The sequence below is a fragment of the Myotis daubentonii genome, chromosome 2 (assembly GCF_963259705.1).
Source record: "Myotis daubentonii chromosome 2, mMyoDau2.1, whole genome shotgun sequence".
Lineage (NCBI taxonomy): Eukaryota > Metazoa > Chordata > Mammalia > Chiroptera > Vespertilionidae > Myotis > Myotis daubentonii.
The window spans coordinates 119930043-119950445 of record NC_081841.1 but is presented as its reverse complement, the minus strand read 5'-3'; the positions used below and the strand labels follow the sequence as shown (position 1 = coordinate 119950445).

The following is a 20403-nucleotide window of genomic DNA, read 5'->3' as shown; positions in this document are numbered from 1 at the left end:
AACGATTTGCACATTTCAATGCTACTTCTAGATAGTGAATGCAGCTTGTCCTAAAAGACCTTCCTTCTGTTTCCCTGGGTTTATTCACTTGGTTGGCCTGAGGGGAGCAGGAGGCGGTGAGGGGGTGGCATTGGCTCATGGTGCTGGCTGTCTGTGGAACAGAGAGGAGGGAAAGAGCATCTGTAGTTGAATTAATAATGAAGATGTGGTGAGAAGCAAAGTTGACCTAGTTTTCTTCTGCTTACCTATCTCCCTTCAACCTCCCCCCATTCAAACCAATCTTAACAAGGTAGGAAGAGAAGTTTTATATAATTTCACCAAGAACTACAGTATCTTGCATAGAAAATGCAAATATTTTCATTTTCACCAAAGATTAATGTAATTGGGGAAATGCTACTTAAATCCCTGAAGGGCCATTTGAGTCAACTGCCATGAACATATCCAGGATGCACCTAAGATGAACAAGTTCCATTGGATGAGTACAATTGGGATAAAAGTTACACTTTTTTAAAAAGCTAAATTCACAGCAGTAAATGCTCCTGCTTCCTTATAGGACATTCAAGAAGTTTTATAGTTACTCTAGTAAACCTTTGAATGTCACATAGTTTGTGTGGTGTGACCTTTATTTTCTAATATCATTAGAATTCCCTCTTAATCAGCCTGGTTACCTGAGATATTTTTCCATCCTTTCTCATCTAGCCTCCCTTTGTGACCAGCAGCATACATTTGTACTGTGTCAGGCTATAAAAAGGGATTCAGATTATAACTTTGAAACAGAGTTTTTCTTGGTGCGACACTATGTAGTCGCAACCGGTCGCAGGTATTGTAAATGCATGAATTTCTAAGCAATGCTTTGCTGACTTTTATGAATGTCTATTTGTGAAAACGTCATATTTATAATACTGGAATATGAGATGGAAACAAGACAGATTTATTATGTAGTGGTCTAGAAAAAATAAACATTAAAATTACCACATTTGAAGGGAAGATATGTGTTTTCCACAAAAGTGAGATCATTTATCCTCTGTGTCATTGCCTTTGCTGAAGACATAATGGTCTTCTGAGCAGAAAAGCTGTAGGATCATTTCTAAAATGTAAACCTCTTCTTCTTCTGGGCTTTCATATTTCTTGAATTTCTTCCAGCAGCATCACAAATGGTGTTTATTAATGCAGACACATTGTAATTTGGGGTGGCAGGTGCTGTCTTGTCATATTGTGTTTTAAATTTTAGAATACAAAGACACATTCTTTCATCAAGCACCAGAATTAATAGGCTAGTAGTGTGTTTCCTACCAAAGATGTCCCTTAATTTATGTACTCAGTTCACAGGGGAGTTCTACCAAATATTCAAAGAAGCACCAACACCTATTCTCCTCAAACTATTTCAAAAAATTCAAGAGGAAAGAACACTTCCATTCTCTTTTTATGAGCCCAGAGTTACCTAATTCCAAAACCAGATAAAGATATGACAAATAACAGGCCAATATCCCTGATGAGCATAGATGCTAAAATCCTCAACAAAATTTTAGCAAATTTGATCTAGCAATACATTAAAAAGATCGTACATCATGCATGACCAACTGGGATTTATTCTGGGGATGCAAGGCTGGTACAATATTCACAAATAAATAAATGTGATACAGCACATAAACAGATTGCAAGACAAAAATCACATGATCATAACAATTGATACAGAAAAAGCATTCGACAAAATCCAACAACCTTTTTTGATAAAAATTCTCAGCAAAGTGGGAATAGAGAGATCATACCTCAACATAATAAAGGCCATGCATGACAAACCTACAGCCCACATCATACTCAATGGACAAAAACTAAAACTATTTCCCTTAAGAACAAGAATAATACAGGGATGACCACTTTCACCACTCTTTCTCAACATAGAACTAGAAGTCTTGGCCATAGCACTCAGACAAGAAGAAAAAATAAAAGGCACCCAAAATGGAAAAGAAGAAGTAAAAGTCTCTTTAGTCACAGATGACATGATATTGTACAAAGAAAACTCTAAAGACTACATCAAAACTACTAGATTTAATAAATAAATTCAGAAACATAGCAGGATACAAAATTAACACTCAAAAATCCATAGCATTTTTATGCACCAATAATGAACTCTCAGAAAGAGAAACTAAAATGAAAAACAATCCCATTTACCATTGCAACAAAAATTAAGATTCTTAGCAATAAACTTAACCAAGGAGATAAAAGACCTGTACTCCAAAAATTACAGGACCTTGAAAAAAGAGATAGAGGAAGATATAAACAAGTGGAAGAATATATCATGTCCATGGATTGGTAGAATCAACATCATTAAAATGTCCATACTACCCAAAGCAATCTACAGATTCAATGCAATCCCTATTAAAATACCAACGGCATTTTTCACAGACCTAGAACAAACACTCCAAAAATTTATATAAAACCAAAAGAGACCCTGAACAGCTGCAGCAATCTTGTGAAAGAAGAACAAATTGAAGGACTCACAATACCAGATATCAAGTTATACTGCAAAGCCGCTATGCTCAAAACAGTCACAAGAACAGGCATATAGGTCAATGGAACAGAATAGAGAACCGAGAAATCCACCCAAGCCACTATGCTCAATTAATATTTGACAAAACAGGCAAGAGCATATATTGGAGTGGAGTCAGTCTCTTTAATAAGTGGTGTTGGGAAAATTGGACAGGTACATTCAAAAAAATGAAACTAGACCACCAACTTATACCATACAAAAGAATAAACTCAAAATGGATAAAAGACTTAAATGTAAGATGAGAAACCATAAAAATCTTAGTAGAAACTATAGGCACCAAAAGCTCAGACATCTCTCGTAGCAATATGTTCACCAATACATCCCCTAGAATGATGGCAACTAAGGAGAAAATAAATAAATGGGACTACATTAAAATAAAAAGCTTCTGCACTGCAAAAGAAGCCATCAACAAAATAACAAGAGAGCCCACTACATGGGAGAACATATTTTCCAATGATACATACAATAAGGGGTTAATTTCCAAAATATATAGGGAAGTCATACAACTTAACAAAAGGAAGACAAACAATCCAATTAGAATATGGGCAAATGACCTAAATAGAAACTTTTCCAAAGTGAACATACAGAAGGCCAAGAGACATAATGAAAAAATGTTCAGTCACTAATCATCCAAGAGATACAGATCAAAATGACCATGAGATATTACCTCACACTTATCAGAATGGCTATCATCAACAAATCAACAAAAGACAAGTGTTGGTGAGGTTGTGGAGAAAACAGAACTCTAGTACACTGCTGGTAGGAATGCAGACTGGTGCAGCCACTGTGGAAAACAGTATGGAGTTTACTCAAAAAATTAAAAATTCAACTCCCATTTGACCCAGTGATCCCACTTCTAGTAATATATCCCCAAAACACTCATCAGAAAGAATATATGCACCCCTATGTTCATAGCAGTGTAATTTACAATAACTAAGATTTGGGAATAGCCTACGTGCCCATCAGCAGATGAGTGTATAAAAAACTGGTACATTTACACAATGGAATAGTACGTGGCAATAAAAACAAAAGAACTCTTACCATTTGCAACAACATGGATGGACCTAGAGAGCATTATGCTGAGCCAAATAAGCCAGTCAGAAAAAGATAAGTATCACATGATCTCATTCATATGTGGAATCTAATGAACCAAATAAACTGATGGTCAAAAATAGACCCAGAGACATAGAAGCATGAACAGACTGTTGAACCTCAGAGGGAAGGTGGGGGAGGGTGGGTGGAAAGAGATCAATCAATGAATTGTATGCATAAATGTATAACCTGTGGACACAGACAATGCAGTTGTGAGGGCTTGGGGGTGTGGATGGGAGCTGGCTGGAAGAACTTAATGGGGGAAAAAGGAGGACCTATGTAATACTTTCAACAATAAAGATTTTTTTAAAAAACCCTCAAAATGGATGAAAGATTTAAATGGAAGTCATGAAACCATAAAAATCCTAGAAGAAACCATAGGCAGAAAAATCTCAGACAGCAATATGTTTGCTGATAGATCTCCTAGGGGCAGGGAAGGAAAGGAAAAATTAAACAAATGGGACTATTTCTAAATAAAAAGCTTCTGAACAGCAAAGAAACCATCAACAAAATGAAAAAGGAGCTCCCTATATTAGCCAATGATACAGCTAATAAGGGGTTAAATTCCAAAATATACAAAGAATTCACACAACTTACCAAAAGGAAGATAAACAATCCAATTAAATAATGGGCAGAGGACCTAAATAGACAAAAATCCAAAGAGGACATACAGATGGCCAAGAGACACATGAAAAAAATATTCAAAGTCACTAAAACTGCTTATTTTGAACTCTGGGTTTGTGTTTTTGAAAATGTACCCCAAGTCATTTTACATTTCATGCTGTCTAATGTTGACAGATGAATGACAGTTTTAAGCGAAAAAAATGTATTTAATTATAAATAGTGTACTCTGAAAATTGAAAGTCCTCACTTTACTTATGCACAAATAGAGTAAAATAAATGTATTAGATTTCTAATGATGTTATTTTTTACTTTTCCCCAAATGAGTAAGGTAGTTAACATTATATACTTTTTAAAGACCATGACCATTCATGGATTCAAAGAATTACAGGGATTGGAATGAATCTTAAACGTTACCTATTCCCATCCTACTTTCACCCAGAAACCAAATTTCCACTACAAAAATTCTAACTATATAATCAAATGGCTTCTGTCTAGAAACCACCAGCATTGAACACATTACTTCCTGAGGCAGCCCCTTAATGGTTAATATGAGACAAAAAAAGTTCTTCCTTAGGTTATGTTGAAATGATATTCCTCTACATTTTTAATTTATTGGTTTTAGCTCTCACCTCTGAAGCCACCCAGTACAGTCTTAATCCATTTCTCTATGACAGCACTTCAGGTATTTGGAAAAGGCTACTGGCCCCTTCTTGTCTTCTCTTTTTCAATTTGAATATTCCCAGGGTTTTTTTGTTGTTCATCATGTGACAGGACTCTGTGATCCCTTCTCCCTCCTGTGGACACACTCCAGTTGTCAATATATCTTGTTAAAGCTGGTGGTCAAAATAAATTATAGGTATAACCTGACCATCACAGAGCAGAGAAAGATACAGCTTTCTTCTTGGTGAGTATAATATTAATATACTTTAAAGTCATATTGACTTTTCTTTAAATTTTGTTTTATTGCTTAAAGTATTACAAACCATATTACATATGTCTCCCCCCCCCCTTGACATTCCCCTGGCCTCCCCTACCCCCCAGTGTCTTATGTCCATTGGTTATGCCTAATGCATTCATACAAGTCCTTCGGTTGATCTCTTACCCTTCCTCTCCTGCCCCCCAACCCTCCCCGGCCTTCCTGCTGTAGTTTGACAGTCTGTTCAAGGCTGCTCTGCCTCTGTATCTATTTTTGTTCATCAGTTTATAATGGTCTCTATAATCCATAAATGAGTGAGATCATGTGGTATGTTTCTTTCATTGACTGGCTTATTTCGCATAATTTGCTAGCCTTACAATGAGCTCACAGTTGTGTCAGGTCTCCCTGTTCTGTATTTGGTGTTTCGAATCAAGTCTAAGACTTCTCATTTATTCATGTTAAATGTCATCTATATTACATTCCTAATCTTTACAGCCTATTCATTTTTGGATTCTGATTTTTGTCACCTAGCATTTTTGCTCTCTCTCCCATTTGAAGTAATTTTTAATGAGCATGGCTCTGTGTATTCTTAAATATACTAACTTAGTATTGGAACATTTTGATTATTGTTCATAAATCTAATTGAAGGATTTTAAAAACCAGCAAAGGAAAGATGTTTACACTCTTGTTCTTTAGAATTTACCCAGTGAAATTAATCAACCTTTATTTATGACCAACAGAAACTAAAAAGTCAGCTTTTATTTTTGCATGATTATAAATGAAATTAATTTACTTGTTTGATTTTTCTGAGCAGACAAAGGATTTTATAGTATACGTGATGATACGATTTTGTTTGCTTCAATCAGCTTGTTAATTCCAACACATTTGGATATACAGTACAAAACATACAGTTACTTTAGAATTCAATGCAATTAGCTGCTCTATGAGATACTGTGACATTTAAAATGTCATCACCTCCAAGCATATCTAATGGGAACCAGATGGACAGGCTGCTGGCACCTGGATGCTTTTATGGCACACCTTCATGAAAGCACTACCCTAAGTAAGAACACATCCTAAATGTAGCTATTTAACTTGAGATCATATAACAGATGGAGAATATATCACACTTTTTGAAGTGAGAAAACTGACATAATAACTCTAACCACATTTTACCAAGATGTAGCTGATAAATATGTAGTAAAAAGCAATTCATTCTAAATAAAAATTTTGTAATTCTCCTGCCATTTGTTTGAATGGTGTCACTCATCTTGGGTCCATGCTGAATAAAGATTTCAAAAATTCCTAATTGATCCAATTGATCTAATCAATGTAGAAAAATGTCACCAGATAGCTTAAGCTTTCCCTGGATAATTGTATTATTTCAACTTTGAATTTTGTCTTGCTATACAACAGTGATTTTCAACCTTTTTCATCTCATACCACACATAAACTAACTACTAAAATTCTACGGCATACCAAAAAATATATATTTTTTGCCAATCTGAAAAAAAAGTGCAATTTTGATTCATTCATATTGGATGGCTATTGTGTTGGCTGCTGTCATTTTTTTTATTTGACAATCTAAAGGAAAAGAGGGCAGTGCCCCTGACTAAGCAGCCAGGTATTGCTTGTTTTAAAAATTCTTGTGGCTTACTGGTTGAAAATCATTGGTATACATTTTTTACTTAGTAAATATTAATTTAAAAAGTTATCTATACTAATAAAAACCTATGTGGTCATCACATCCTCACACCGTGATGATCTCATGCCATGATGCCCTCGCGCAGTAACAATCCATCACCAGGAGGCTGCGTGCACAGCAACGCACGCATGGGTGGGTAGGGACTTGATGCTGTGTGTGCAGCATGGAGGCAGGTCCCGTCGGCTCCAGCCTACCTCTTTAGGGCAATCCATCGAGGAGCCCTAGATGGGTGGGCAGGGCCTACCTCTTTGGGGGGATTGATCACGGGGCTCCCACACTGTGAGAGGGCACAGACCAGGCTGGGGAACGCCCCCCCCCCAAGTGCATGAATTTCATGCACCGGGCCACTAGTAAAAAAATAATTTTGAAATCAACTGGATGAACTTTATAAGAGAAACACAACTAAAAAATGTTTAACAGATTCAAGCAATTGTCTTGGTGATTTTTTCTTGATTCAAGGTCTACAAAATCTCTAAAGATTACCTCATATAACAAAATCTACACTAATAAAAGAGAAAAATGGTAATTGGCGTACAGCACTACCCTTTTCATTGGCTAATCAGGACTATATGCAAATTAAGTGCCAACTAAGGTGGCAGTTAACTGCCAACAAAGATGGCGGCTAATTTGCATATGTAGGCACAATGCAGGGAGGCGAAAGGGAAAGCAGGAAGAAGCCCCCTGCCACTGACAGTGATTGGAAACCCAGGGGGGAGCTAAGAGGTGGGGGGCAGGGCAAAGGCAGCCCTGGGGCCGCCTTTGCCCTGCCCCCCAGCCATGATCAGAGAATCAGGCGTCTTTGCCACCCTGGCCAGTGATAGCAGGAAGTAGGGATGGAGCCAGCAATGGGAGCTGGGCACGGTCGAAGCTGGCAGTCCCAGGAGCTAGGGGTCCCTTGCCTGGGCCTAAAGTGGAGCCCACGATCGCGGGGCCGCTGCAGCTGCGGGTCCCGCTGCCCGAGCCGGACGCCTCAGCTAGAGGCGTCCTGCAGGGGCAGGGGCGGAGCCCGCGCGATTGCGGCGCCCCCCGCTGCCACCACGGGTCCCCGCTGCCCAGGCCGGACGCCTAGGCCAGAGGCGTTGGGCCTGGGCAGGGGCAGAGCGGGAGATCGCGGGGAGCTGGGAGTCCCCTGCCCAGGCCTAATGCCTTGGCCAGAGGCGTTAGGCCTGGGCAGGGGCGGAGCCTGCAATCGCGGGGAGCTGGGGATCCCCTGTCCAGGCCTGACACCTCTGCCGGTGGCCTCAGGCCTGGTCAAGGGGCCGATCCGGTGATTGGTGATTGGAGGGTGATGAGGGTAAACTCCTCTGGCTGAGGCCTCAGGCCTGGGCGAGGGTCAGAGCCAGTGATCAGGGGGAGATGGGGGTCCCCTGCCCAGGCCTGACGCCTGGGCCAGAGGCATCAGGCCTGGGCTGGGGGCCGATCCTGCGATTGGAGGGTGATGGGGGTAAACATCTGAGGGCTCCCAGTATGTGAGAAGGGGCAGGCTGGGCTGAGGGACACTCCCCCCCGCACCACACACACACCCAGTGCACGAATTTCGTGCACCGGGCCCCTAGTAAAATTATAATCTTCATGTAGAAGCTTAAAATCCATGGAATTCTATTTGCATATAGAAAAACCATACATTAACTTTTCAAGTTGGTATAGAACAATAAGTTGATGACATCAATCTGCAATAACTAATAGGATTCATTATTTGAAACAAGGCACAAAGGGAACTCCTTTTTCCAAATTCCTTTGTCTGTATTCTTCATGGTGTGTTTAGCCTAAATAAAGTTTATGATATAGGCAATCATGTATAAAATTAAGAAGAAATACTGAAAAATGTAAAATGTTATCATAAAGATTTCCTCAAAGTTTTAAAAGACTGGAGAACTGTTATTTATGAAATAAGGTTATTTAGAGAAAATTAAAATTAAAATGGGAATATTGGCATTAAAACTGTTTTAGTGAAATCCTATGAGCCAATATTTCAAAACTAAATATATTTAGTTACAACTTTGTTGTTTCAGTATGTCTATCTTCACTTCTATTATCAGGCCAAGATCTGCAAATTCAAAATCTGAACCAATTGTCTTGAAGAGACTGTCATGGTAGTGGTAGTAGGGGTGGACAACAAAGTTTCCTCTTAATTTGATAATAGTTTGGAAGGGGGCTAAGAAATAATCTAGTTTATCTCCTCTCAGTAAGTAAAATGATTTCCTCCATAATTTCCTCCTTAAATGGGATTTCCAACCTGTGATGAAGGGAGTGCACTACTCGTCCAGTTATCTGCTACCTTTTATTTTAAACTGTATTACACAATTGGGAATTATAAACTTGTGAACATTCCTTCCAGTGGTATCATTATTGCTTTGGGCATTGATTACATTTAGGTTATCAAGGAAATAATAAAGAGAACCAATTAAAGTAAACTGTAATTTTAAGGTTAAAATGACCCTGGTAAAAATATTAGATTTAAAACCAGAATTCTGAACTTCTATAATCATTTTAATGTAAAATATTTTTTTCTAACTAGATTAGTAGAATTTTATTTTCTCCCTTACACCATATTATGAATGACACATATTATGGACTTTTGTTCTAAATTTAAGTTGGGTAATCCAATATTTTATTATTATTATTATCATTGATATTCTTATGTATTTATTTATTTTATATATTTATTTATTCAGTGCTTTTAAAATAACTTGCATATGCACATGTACATATATACACAAGCACATTTTTGCCCCTGCAAATTAGATGACCTTGGATAAATACTTTCAAGCCCAGCAGACAGCTAATATACTTCAAAAATGTAGTTAATTTCTCTTTTTCAACCAGTTGCCAATGTCTGGCAAATTCACCTTTAAGGCAACTCAGAGAGGAATGTGTACTAATGACTTAAATTTAACCAACTAAAATAAAATTCTTCATCAGATAGTCTTCTTCTTTTTTTTGTTATTGTCAGTATTGTACACTTCAGATGTTATATGATGCCATTCTGCAATATCTCAATTATCACTTGCTGATGCTAACTATATTACAAGAACATCACAAATCTGATTATGAATGTAACCGTTCCCCCACACCATTATTTCAATTTCAATGTCTACTTATCAAATTTTCTGAAAGAAACTCACTGAACAACATTAGGTATTTTTTCCTGTTTATTGTATAGTTACTCTAAGGTGATGTCACAAATTTAACTTTGAGAGGAATAACATGATCCAGTGTGAAACACAGGAACAACATTTCACAAGGAAGCCACAGCACAAAGTGATGAAACTTTCAAAATTGGGTAGTTCAATGAAACATTTCATTATGTAGCTCTATCAAACTCTGCTGATGGCCTCAGTTTTTAAAACATTTTAACAGCAAATGTTCTTTTTAAGATAACAAATATCCAAACAAGTCAAACTGTAAGCAGAAAGTATGTCAACCATTTTATTAAAATTCTACCCAAATTTACAACATCCATGGTGTATTTTGAAGTAAAATTTCCTTAGAAGAAATAAATTCAGTTCCTTGTTGTTGATGAATATGAACTCAAAAAACAGATCACAAAAATTGTGACTTCCATAGTACTTTGCCTATGACATTTCAGATATCTACTACCCTGGCTTCAAAGACTTTTTGTGGTCATATATAATACAAACACTCATATATTACTTGCATCATGTATACAATCTTGGAATTTATTCATCATCTTTACTAAAATGAACCACATTTTAAGGACACTCTTTATCATGCACCCTTAAAAATTTTAATTAGGGCTTCATATTTCCTATCTTTTCCACATGTATTATACAAACAAAATTACAATTTTTTCTTAGCTGACAGTGTAACAAATGCATCAAGCACTTGGTATACTGAATTAAATACATCTCTAATTTTCACACTATTCTTCTATGGGATATCTCAGTCAAATAAAGTTGTCACAGACATGCACAATTAGAAATGCTAGTAAGTCTAGTACAAATTTGTATAAGTAGGTAAATGTATGCATTTAATAGTAAATTCATTCAATTAACATTTTTACATGTGTATATATTTATATAGATATACTAGTATACACACATATAGCCAGTTGGTGTTGTGGGTTTTTTTTTGTAAGTATAGTAAGGTTACTACTGAAAATATGTCAACAGTTTAGTGTTTTGAAAGAACATAAAAAATTGCCTTCTAGGTAATCTGAGTTTGTTATTAAACTTACTTCAAATTAAATACAGTTTGGACTCTCTTCTATTTCTGTTTCAATATAATACTCAACTACTCACAGATCTATAAAACAATATTTCATTTTTAGTGAATATTGATTGGCAATAATTACATGTCATCAATATGTACACATTAGAGAAATATCTATGATAGTATTCATTTTAATAATTGAATATCAAGACATAACCATATAAATATTAATGTGTGCTTATATTTAACATTTAACACAAATTGGATTTTTCTAAACTTCAATTATTTTTGTGTGTATCTGGATTTCAATTTTAAAAAAAATTAGTACATCTGACTATTTAGAACTGTTTTGCCATACAAGTTTAGCAAACTACTTTTGAACTTAAACATGCCCTAATATGCCATATGTAACAATGTATGACATGAAGGTTTTATATAGAATTCCACAAGAGCCAGTAACTTAGAAGGCTGTGTCACAAATACTATACTACTTATGGCCTATATACATACACAAATACTTATATAAGCACATCCACATAAACACTGAGCTCTGTGCATTTACATTAACACACACATACATGTATAGATATATGGCCACTATGAAAAATTTAACAGTCCAATGGCTAAAATATATGGAATTATTTTTCAATAATATTATTCTCTATTTTCACTCATTTATATTAAGAAATGTGGTTTTTAAACTTCATGTTTTAAGTTTTTTTTAAAGAGCCCAATCATGTATAGATCTACAGTGGATGCAAAAAATACCCTTCCTGGGTAACATAAGGAGGACATACAGTTCATAATGGTGGTTCAAAATATTTTTAGAAAATCTCATTTGATTTTTTTAATATTTAGATAAGCCAATAGAGCCAATATATAAATACAGGTATGTGTACAGATGGGTGGACCTGACACTTTTTAAAAGCCTATGACAGTATAGACATTGTGGCTTACCACTCCCCTCCCTCCACTTAACTGATTAAGCAAGACAAAGAAGAAACTAACCACATGGCTTTCAAAAGCAGTCCTTTGAATTCACACTGAACTTCACACTTGATATATGATTGGGTTTTGCATTTCTAAAATGATGAAAGCAGGGAAATATTTATTATATCATTTTCAATGATGTTTAAGAAAAATAGTGAGTACAAATTAAAACTATCAAACTTTTAACTAGAGCACAGTGCCTTCAGCACATTTAAGGTTTACCAATAAGGACAAAAATGCATGTTTCTGCTGGAGTTCTTTCCTGCTTAGTAGAACAATTTTAAAATTCAGTGTCTATATTTTTAAAAAATAATTCCATATGCAAATAAATCTTAACTGCCTATAAATCATCAGTTTGGTTCCACTAATGAACTAAAAACTTCTGGTTTATTGCTAAGAATATTTTTATCTATTTCTGCTGTAGTCTAATGTACACTCTGCATAGAAAGATATCTCAAAGTCTATAAATGGTGTGCTGTTTCAATCTCTGAGGGACTTCAGTTTCAAAAAGTAAATGATAAACATTGCCCCTGAACAGTCCTTTAATAAAAGACATATGTTGAAAAGATTAAATGCCATGGAATAGCATTTCCGTTTTAAACTGCTTGAATGGAAAGTTGGCCATGATATCATCAATTAGTACAAGTTCAGGGTGTTGTTTTTTTTCTGTGTCTAAAGAAAATCATAGACTTCATATCAGTTGGTAAAATCTGCCACTTATACAGAATAAATACCATTTATTGGACCTCTCTGAGCAGTAGTTCTCCATAAGATTGACAGTGTAGGAAAGTTAAAATTATTGGAATTTATTTTTGTTCTGGACCATCTAATCCCACCAGATTTAGTTAACCGTTGCACTGCTTTCTTTGCATTTTGGACAGTTCAGTCAAATACATACCAATCTTTTATGTATTAAGACTCAACGGCATTAAGTAATGCATTTTACAAAGACATAACTAGAACCGACACCAACATAGGCAACTTCCCAGATGTTTACTATTTCAGATAAAACAAAGCAGCCTTTTGATCTCAGCAGGAGTCTTTGTTCGTTTCTATTGGAAACAGTTTTAAAACATGAAGTCTGGAACAGGTATTATTATGAACTGCTCTTTCAAGATGGAATGGTTCAGTTTGCGGTTCTCGAATAACCTGCCAGAAAAGTGTCTTTCTCTCCAACAGACAGGATAATGAGGCACTAATTATTATAAGGCTAAGTTTTCAAATGCTGTTAGATTGCCTGGACTTTTTTTTAATCTTCTTTTGGTTGAAGTATTTTATTCACTTGGAAAGTGAAATGGTAACATATGTAACTATAAGCCAGATGGTAAAATTTAATAGTTGAGTAATTTATCAAGGAGTTAAATTGCTAACATTTTAAATAGTATATGAAAACTGAATTTCTCTCCATCTTGAATCAAACATTTTGTTTTAAAATCCATTTTCAAGTAAAATTTGAAAACACCAGTAAAAGCCTCCAAATGACATCATACATTTTTAATTTATCACCTACTGAGATATGTCAAGCCTGTATAGTATGAAAACCATGCTTCACAAGTCTTAAATTGTTAGTGGTTAGCAAAACTAGGTGATCAGTAGGATATGGCTTAAATACAATAGACCATACACATTAAATTAATTTGACATTCAGATTGTAAAATAATTATTTTATGTTTAAGAAAAGCTGACCATAATTTTTAAAGAGAAGACCAGAAGAGCAGAATAGGTTAATGTTAACAATGGGTTATAATCATAGACTTATTTGGTTTAACACAAAAGGAGTTGTGCATATGAAAATTTCCAGAACACTACCAAGATTTAGTATTTATTGGAATGGAGATTTAGATATTTGGGGCCTTCTTTATACAGTACCATCTAAAAGAATTTAGCTTTTCAAATTGATATTTTGGAAGAAGTCTAGATACAATTATTTTTTTAGTTCTGTGTGTAAAAAAAAGTTCCATAGCTACAGACTTTACACATTTGAAAAATTACATATATAGTTGTGAGAGGAATTATATAATTTATAGTTCTTCATGTTAGTGTTTAGCTTCAGCTATTTTTAAACTGTTTGAAATAAAAAATAATTTAAAAAGTTTAAATTTGCTCAAGAAAAATAAGGAAATTGTCTAATGTTTAATGTTAAAATCTTCATGAGATGTATCCTTGATATGGGTATTTTTCCTCAATTATATTAATCCACAAAATGACAAGTAGCTTTCTCTACTGACTAGAAAGGAAAAAAAATCTACCTGTATATTTTTATTATTTTGCTATAAAAGTACCTTTAAATATTATCAATCCAAATTTTAAAAAGAATTTAATTTTAAGAAAAAAATGTGTTTTAGTGTCATTTTAATCTGCTTGACCAAAAATACAGAAAAAATTGTATCTACATGTCTACTGTGATTAAAATGAAAACCCCAGATACAGAAATTATAACTCTGTATTGCGGCATCATTAACATATTCTTATATTCAATATTGGGTCCATATTTGAAATTCATCTGGAGCCAGGCCTTGCATAAAACCTCCGCAACTGAGTTGTGTTCAAGATCCCCCAATCAAATAATGTAGGAGACATAGAAAGAAAAACTCCAGGATTAACATCATAAATATAAAATGCCTGTATATTTACTTTTATATAATTTGGGCTTCGCAATTTCAAAGTATGCAAAATTTTTTGTGTGTATTTTACTGTTAGACTTTTGCTTAGAAAATGTTTAGCCTTCACCTAATCACAAACCATATACATTGCACCATTGTCTCTTTTACACCGAGTCTCCCATTGAATCCAACTCATCTGAAGTGAGGGGCCGGTAGAGGTCCTGTAAGAGGAAGGGCAGTATAAATTGTTTACTCGGCCCTCATAGGTGCTCTATGGCTCCCAGGAGTGGAGCAACACTGAATGAGCACAAGTAGTGTCTAATGTCATTAGACCTATTAGTGACCAAATTCATATAAGAGTAAAAATAATTGAGAAACCATCTAAATAGACAAAATAGTCCTTATTTTGCCTTATTGATTTGATCTCCTCAAGAACTTTTACCTTCCTTTGTGTCCAGTTAAGTTTTACGGCCCCTGAGGTCTGTCAATGCCATCCCTGCTTGTATGTATCTAGACAATCCTTGAACACCTCCTTCTCATTTGGGGTAGAAGAGGAATATGCTTACTTCACAAAATAATTTATTAGAAGCCCCAGCTGCCATTCAGCAAATTCGAGTCCCAGAGCAGTTGTATTTGCACATCACATAAACCTAATAAACAGTGCCTTTTCAAATTTTATGTTTGAAAGAAAGAAAGAATTCAAACTTGACTCACACCCCTTTCTAATATTCTTCCCCAGTTCCGCAACCACTCACCTAGCACCTCTCTTTTTCTCCCCTTCACCCTTATTGCCAAGAGATCTCTCTCTATTAGTAGCCAGGCAACCAGCTCAGATCTGCAGTGTCTAAGAATCCTGGCTTCTTTCCTATTTTGTACCACCCACTCCGCACATCATCTGAATGATCAGATAACCTACAAAAAGTCAGCAATGTGGGAGGATAGTGGGTAGCTTCATTCAACCCACATAACACATTTCTTTCTGATTAAAAAATGGGACCCAAGAAAGTTCATGGATGGAAAAGATCCTCCAAGATGTTCATCTGTGACCAGTCAAATGCTTCTAGACAGCAATTTAAATAACTATTTTGTAAAAACAGAGAGGTTGCTTGGTACCTTACTAACAGTACTTTTATAAAGAAAAATATCTGGCATGCAGACTCTTGTTGTATATAACTATTCTAAAACCAAGAGAGATAACATAAAAATATGATTTTAAGGGAAGTTAAAAAACTGATTGGATTATCATAATTAATATGAATGAAAATATGATTTTCTTGTTTGTGAAGAAATTAGTCAAACATCTCACTATTTCTTTAAAACACAAAAATTTATGTTCAGGTAGGAAGTGTGAGTGTGTGTCTATGTGTGTGTTTAGCGGGACAGCCAAGTTTTCCTGGCCACGTTGCTAGGTTACAGAGAGGGAAAATAGAAGTAGCTACTGCTTTCCAGTTTGCAATAAAAAAGTTAATTTATTCATTGAAATATCTTCTTTTAGCACTTGCCATCTTTCACTTATTTCAGTATTTCCTGCATATGAGTACAGCCAAACATTTGAGAAGAACATTAACCAAATTTGAAACAGGATCAGTTTTTAGTGATATTAGAGGCCCATTTTAATCTGGAGAGGTTATTTGATGTAGTTGACTCCACACCCAGATGAAAGCTTCTCTTGCTAGAGCAGCTGGAAATGTGCCCATCCACTGACATGGTACATGAATGGAGAATGTTCATTTATGGCCTGAATTCAAAAGCCTGGAAACTGAGCCATCTCTGATTCATCCAGTTCTCCGCACATAACATGTGTGTAATAAATGTTTTCAGATGATGATAAACCCTGTATCTTTCTAAAACAAGTGGTATTGTTTTCCCCTCTCAGGTATGATGCTTGCATTGTTAATTTAAATGACAAAATGAAGAATGTATAAGACAACCAACCCTTACAATCAGTTCCCACATGACAATGTTAATTATATAAACTGTTGGCCACACAGCTGCTAGCAACTACATGGAAATTTTCTGCCTCAGTTGGACAAAATAATAGTGAAATAGAAAATATAGAGAGCAGAAGTAAATTCCAGCCTCATTCTTCAAACAAAGGGTTAAGCAAGGAGCTTTATATCCCCAATAAGCATCCAGGAGAGAAAATCAGAGATGACAGGGTTTCTCAACCATTCTAATTTAATCTCAATCACTAAGCATGAACAAAATCCTAAATCTGAGTTTAATAAATTCAAAGGATAAAGATGAATTTCTATACCAGGTATACTCTTCAAAGTATATACTTCAAAAGGGAGAATGTTCTATGAAAGAGGGCCCTTTCTGTGCTATATCCAGTGGTTGTTCCTACAAATGGGGACCTAGCTAGGCAATATTTACACACACACACACACACACACACACACACACACACACACACACACAATCACCCTACTACTCCCTCCACTCAAACATAGACATTTAGCAGATTAAATTAATTTGGCCAATTCTTTTTAGTAGTTTACTAATAACTACTGTACTTTAAAATGCCAAATTAGACTGTGGCCAAGAAGAAAACCATACTGAAAACACTTGAACAGAACTGAAATAAAATTATTGGGTTTTCTATCTGGAAAGAGCCTCTTTATTTTCTTTCATTTTTCCAAAACCCATAAAGGATAACAGACTAATCTAAGATAACACAGCTACTTAGTGAAGGAGCTGGTGCCAAACTCCGGGCCTCATCAAATAATCCAAATAAGCCAAACCCTATGCCAAGGGCATCAGTGGAGAATGACAATACAACCTGAAAATGGTGAGACAGGCTCCAAAGGGACTAGGGACTGATTCCACAGCCCCCACTTTAGACAGTGCTGTGTGAACACAACCTGGGAGGAAGCTTGAACAGAGGAGCTTCCATGTTGGTTACAGTTTAAACTTATGGAACTTGGAAGTCTCATTTTAAAACACTTAATAAAAGAAGCCAAATTCAAGAGTCTAGTTTTTGATGTCCAAAGGCTCCAAGAAGCCTTTGCTTATTAAAATATTCAGTGAGCACCATCATAAAACCTCCTAAGTGCCTGTATTTCTTCCCACCTTGCTTGTGAAATCAAACAATGAAAGGCCTTCCATTTCCTCCACTGTATCTTCCCCCTCCTCCCCTTCTCACTCCTTTTAGTCTTGCCTTAGTTTTTCTGGAAAATATAAACATTACAGGTTGTAAAGGGATAAAAACAGTAGTTCTTCAATTCCCCTTCCTTAGCGTGGAGAAGCAAACACTGTTTTCAGTAACTTTTTAATTTTGATCTCCAAACTTGGTTATCTTCTCCATCATTACACAGGAAGCTAAAAATTAAAGTCAGGTAGTGATGAAAAACAAGGTCCTCCATGTGAGTTTCATTCACAAAAGCATGTCTCATATGGACCCATGTCCTTTTCCATTGACCCTAATCCACTCTGGAACACCATTCTATGCTATAAAGCAACTCCTGACAATGGGCCACCCCTCCAACAATGGCAATTTTCCTTCTCCTTCCAATGGAAGGCTGATGATCCATGATGATGTCCAATAAAGCTTGCTAAACTCAGGAAGCTTACAAGTCAGTGCATGTAAGGTCTTTGTAATTCAGGACAAAAAAGTAAGGAATTAAAAAGTGAAGCAGCAACTGTTTATTCTTCTCAGAGATAAGGTTTAAACAGGTTCATAGAGAAAGTAAAAGCCCTGAGTTCTACCTAAGAGAAACTATAGCCATAACAACTAACCCGCCATTGCTCACCTCCTGTTCTACCTCTGCCTGGTTATTACTTAGAGACAAGAGTGCTATTATGAGAGAACTATTTGCTGGCACCTATGCTATTCTGCACCAAGGTGCATACAGATTTGAAGCAAGTAGCTTGCTTATTTCCTTACCCTCTGCTTCCGCAGGCTTCCTGGGCTGGTGGGTGATGGACTTGGTGACTTGCCAGACCGTGGAGTGGAGAGCTGACTACCAGGGGTCCCATTAACTAGAAGTACAAAAAATCACAGATGGGAAAATGGCATGTTAAAAAAGTTTCATGACAAAATAAACTTCTCTGAGAAATAATTACAGAGGAACATTTGCAAAAATTCCAGATACCTTTTTATCTGTGGGCCTGAGAAAAAGCTTCAGCAGTAGGTTACATAAAATTTTTTAAATGTTTTTTAAATGTTTTTTCACACCTTTCCTGATGAATTTATTAATGATGTCTTTGACTGTGCAGATAGAGATTTGGGGAATGTGATTAAAGCCCTGGGGCATTTTCAATGGGATTCATCCTTAATTCGTTAGCTTCCAGTAGGAGTAAATATTAGCACAGCTCTCAGGTGATATTCACAGTACTTGTTAAACTAAATCACTATATTTTTATAGTTAATTCACTTCTAGAAGTTCCTGCATCCATTTCTGCCCTGCACATCTCCCTCATCTAAACACTTGAAGGACCTGCTTTTAAACAAGATAAAGTAATTGGCACAGACACTTGAGAACTCCTCACTGATTGTCTTTACCACTGTTGAAAAATAAAAGCTGATTTCTAATAGATTTAAATCACTGGAATTTTACCTGATTATTAAGACTTTCATGCAACATTATCACTAAACAGAACCAAAGCCACAGAGCTCAAGTTAACAATTATTTTTCTCTAAGTAGAATTACAAAACACTTAAAGATATTACTTTACAAAGATATATAAGGACAACATTTTTACATGTTTCACATCCACAGGCAGGGAAGTAGAAGTAGCAATGAGACACACACATTCTTAAGAATGCATAACAAACATTTTCTAAAAGGAAGAGCAATGATGCATTTAACTTACCTTCTATGAGTTCTAACATGGACACAGTCTTACTGTTTGACCTGACAATAGTAAGAGGCAAAGTCCCTTCTCAGCACTAAGCCAAGCACCCGCAGAAATGTGAGGCAGTTGGATTAGTTAAGGATGGCTAAGGCTGCTGCTCCCAGAGCAGATGGAATGAGATGCAGGATTCATCAGCAGATGCCTTTTCTGCATAAGGCTGACGTCTTCCAAGCAGCAGTGGGAGGTGCAGGTTCTGTCTCAGGCTGTATCAAAGGTGTAAATTAAGCCTCATGCCAACTCGGGAGCCACTGCAACACCCTCCCAGACACCACTAACTCCCTGAAGGCCGGAAGCTGGAGCCCTTTTTCAGTACTTTGCACTGAATCATAATAAAGTGCCTCCGGGGAAGCAAGAGACCCAGTGACTCATCTGAAAATCAAAATGACAGCAACTCTTCTAAAGCCTGTTGATTACCCAGTACTAAGTATATCCTTAAAAATGTAGTGGTATGATGTTTATTGATTTCGCATGTACAATGTTTGCACAAAATCTTTGGGTCCATGAAAGTGGGAGGTTGTTTGTCTTCTCCAAAGACCTTTGAAAATGTCATATAGCCTACATTGCACTAATTTGTTTTGCCTTTGAAATGCATTTGGTGATTTAAAAAATACAAATTCTTTTTCAGTTTTTTTGGCAGCTTAAAGTAGAGAGCACTGAGCATGCTTTAATTTGCTTGCTTTCTACAGTCCATCCTTACTGAGCTTGATGCTCAGGCCTCTTTGCACTGGACTTCCCAGCCAGTGGCCTCAATGGGAAGGGCTCCTAAACAGGCAAGAACTAAAGAGCTGTGGGCAACTAATAAACCAGTAAGCAAAATATCCCTAGGAGTTGATGGAAAAACATGTTTTATGAACGTAATATTTTCGTTGCCCGCTTCTCCACTTTATGCCTT

The 20403-nt window shown here is 36.2% G+C and overlaps 1 protein-coding gene across 6 annotated transcripts in view; it reads right to left on the bottom strand.

Annotated features, from left to right (window-relative positions):
* DCLK1 (doublecortin like kinase 1) overlaps positions 1–20403 on the bottom strand; it is a 574006-nt gene that overhangs the window by 90863 nt on the left and 462740 nt on the right. For 5 of the 6 annotated variants that reach the window (XM_059684420.1, XM_059684417.1, XM_059684419.1 and 2 more), the window contains exon 6: positions 18541–18635. In XM_059684420.1, coding sequence (XP_059540403.1) covers positions 18541–18635 — 95 coding nt within the window. Of the gene's footprint in view, positions 1–10989; positions 14876–18540; positions 18636–20403 lie in introns of those variants that run through there. The other variant, XM_059684422.1, reaches the window with a different exon arrangement.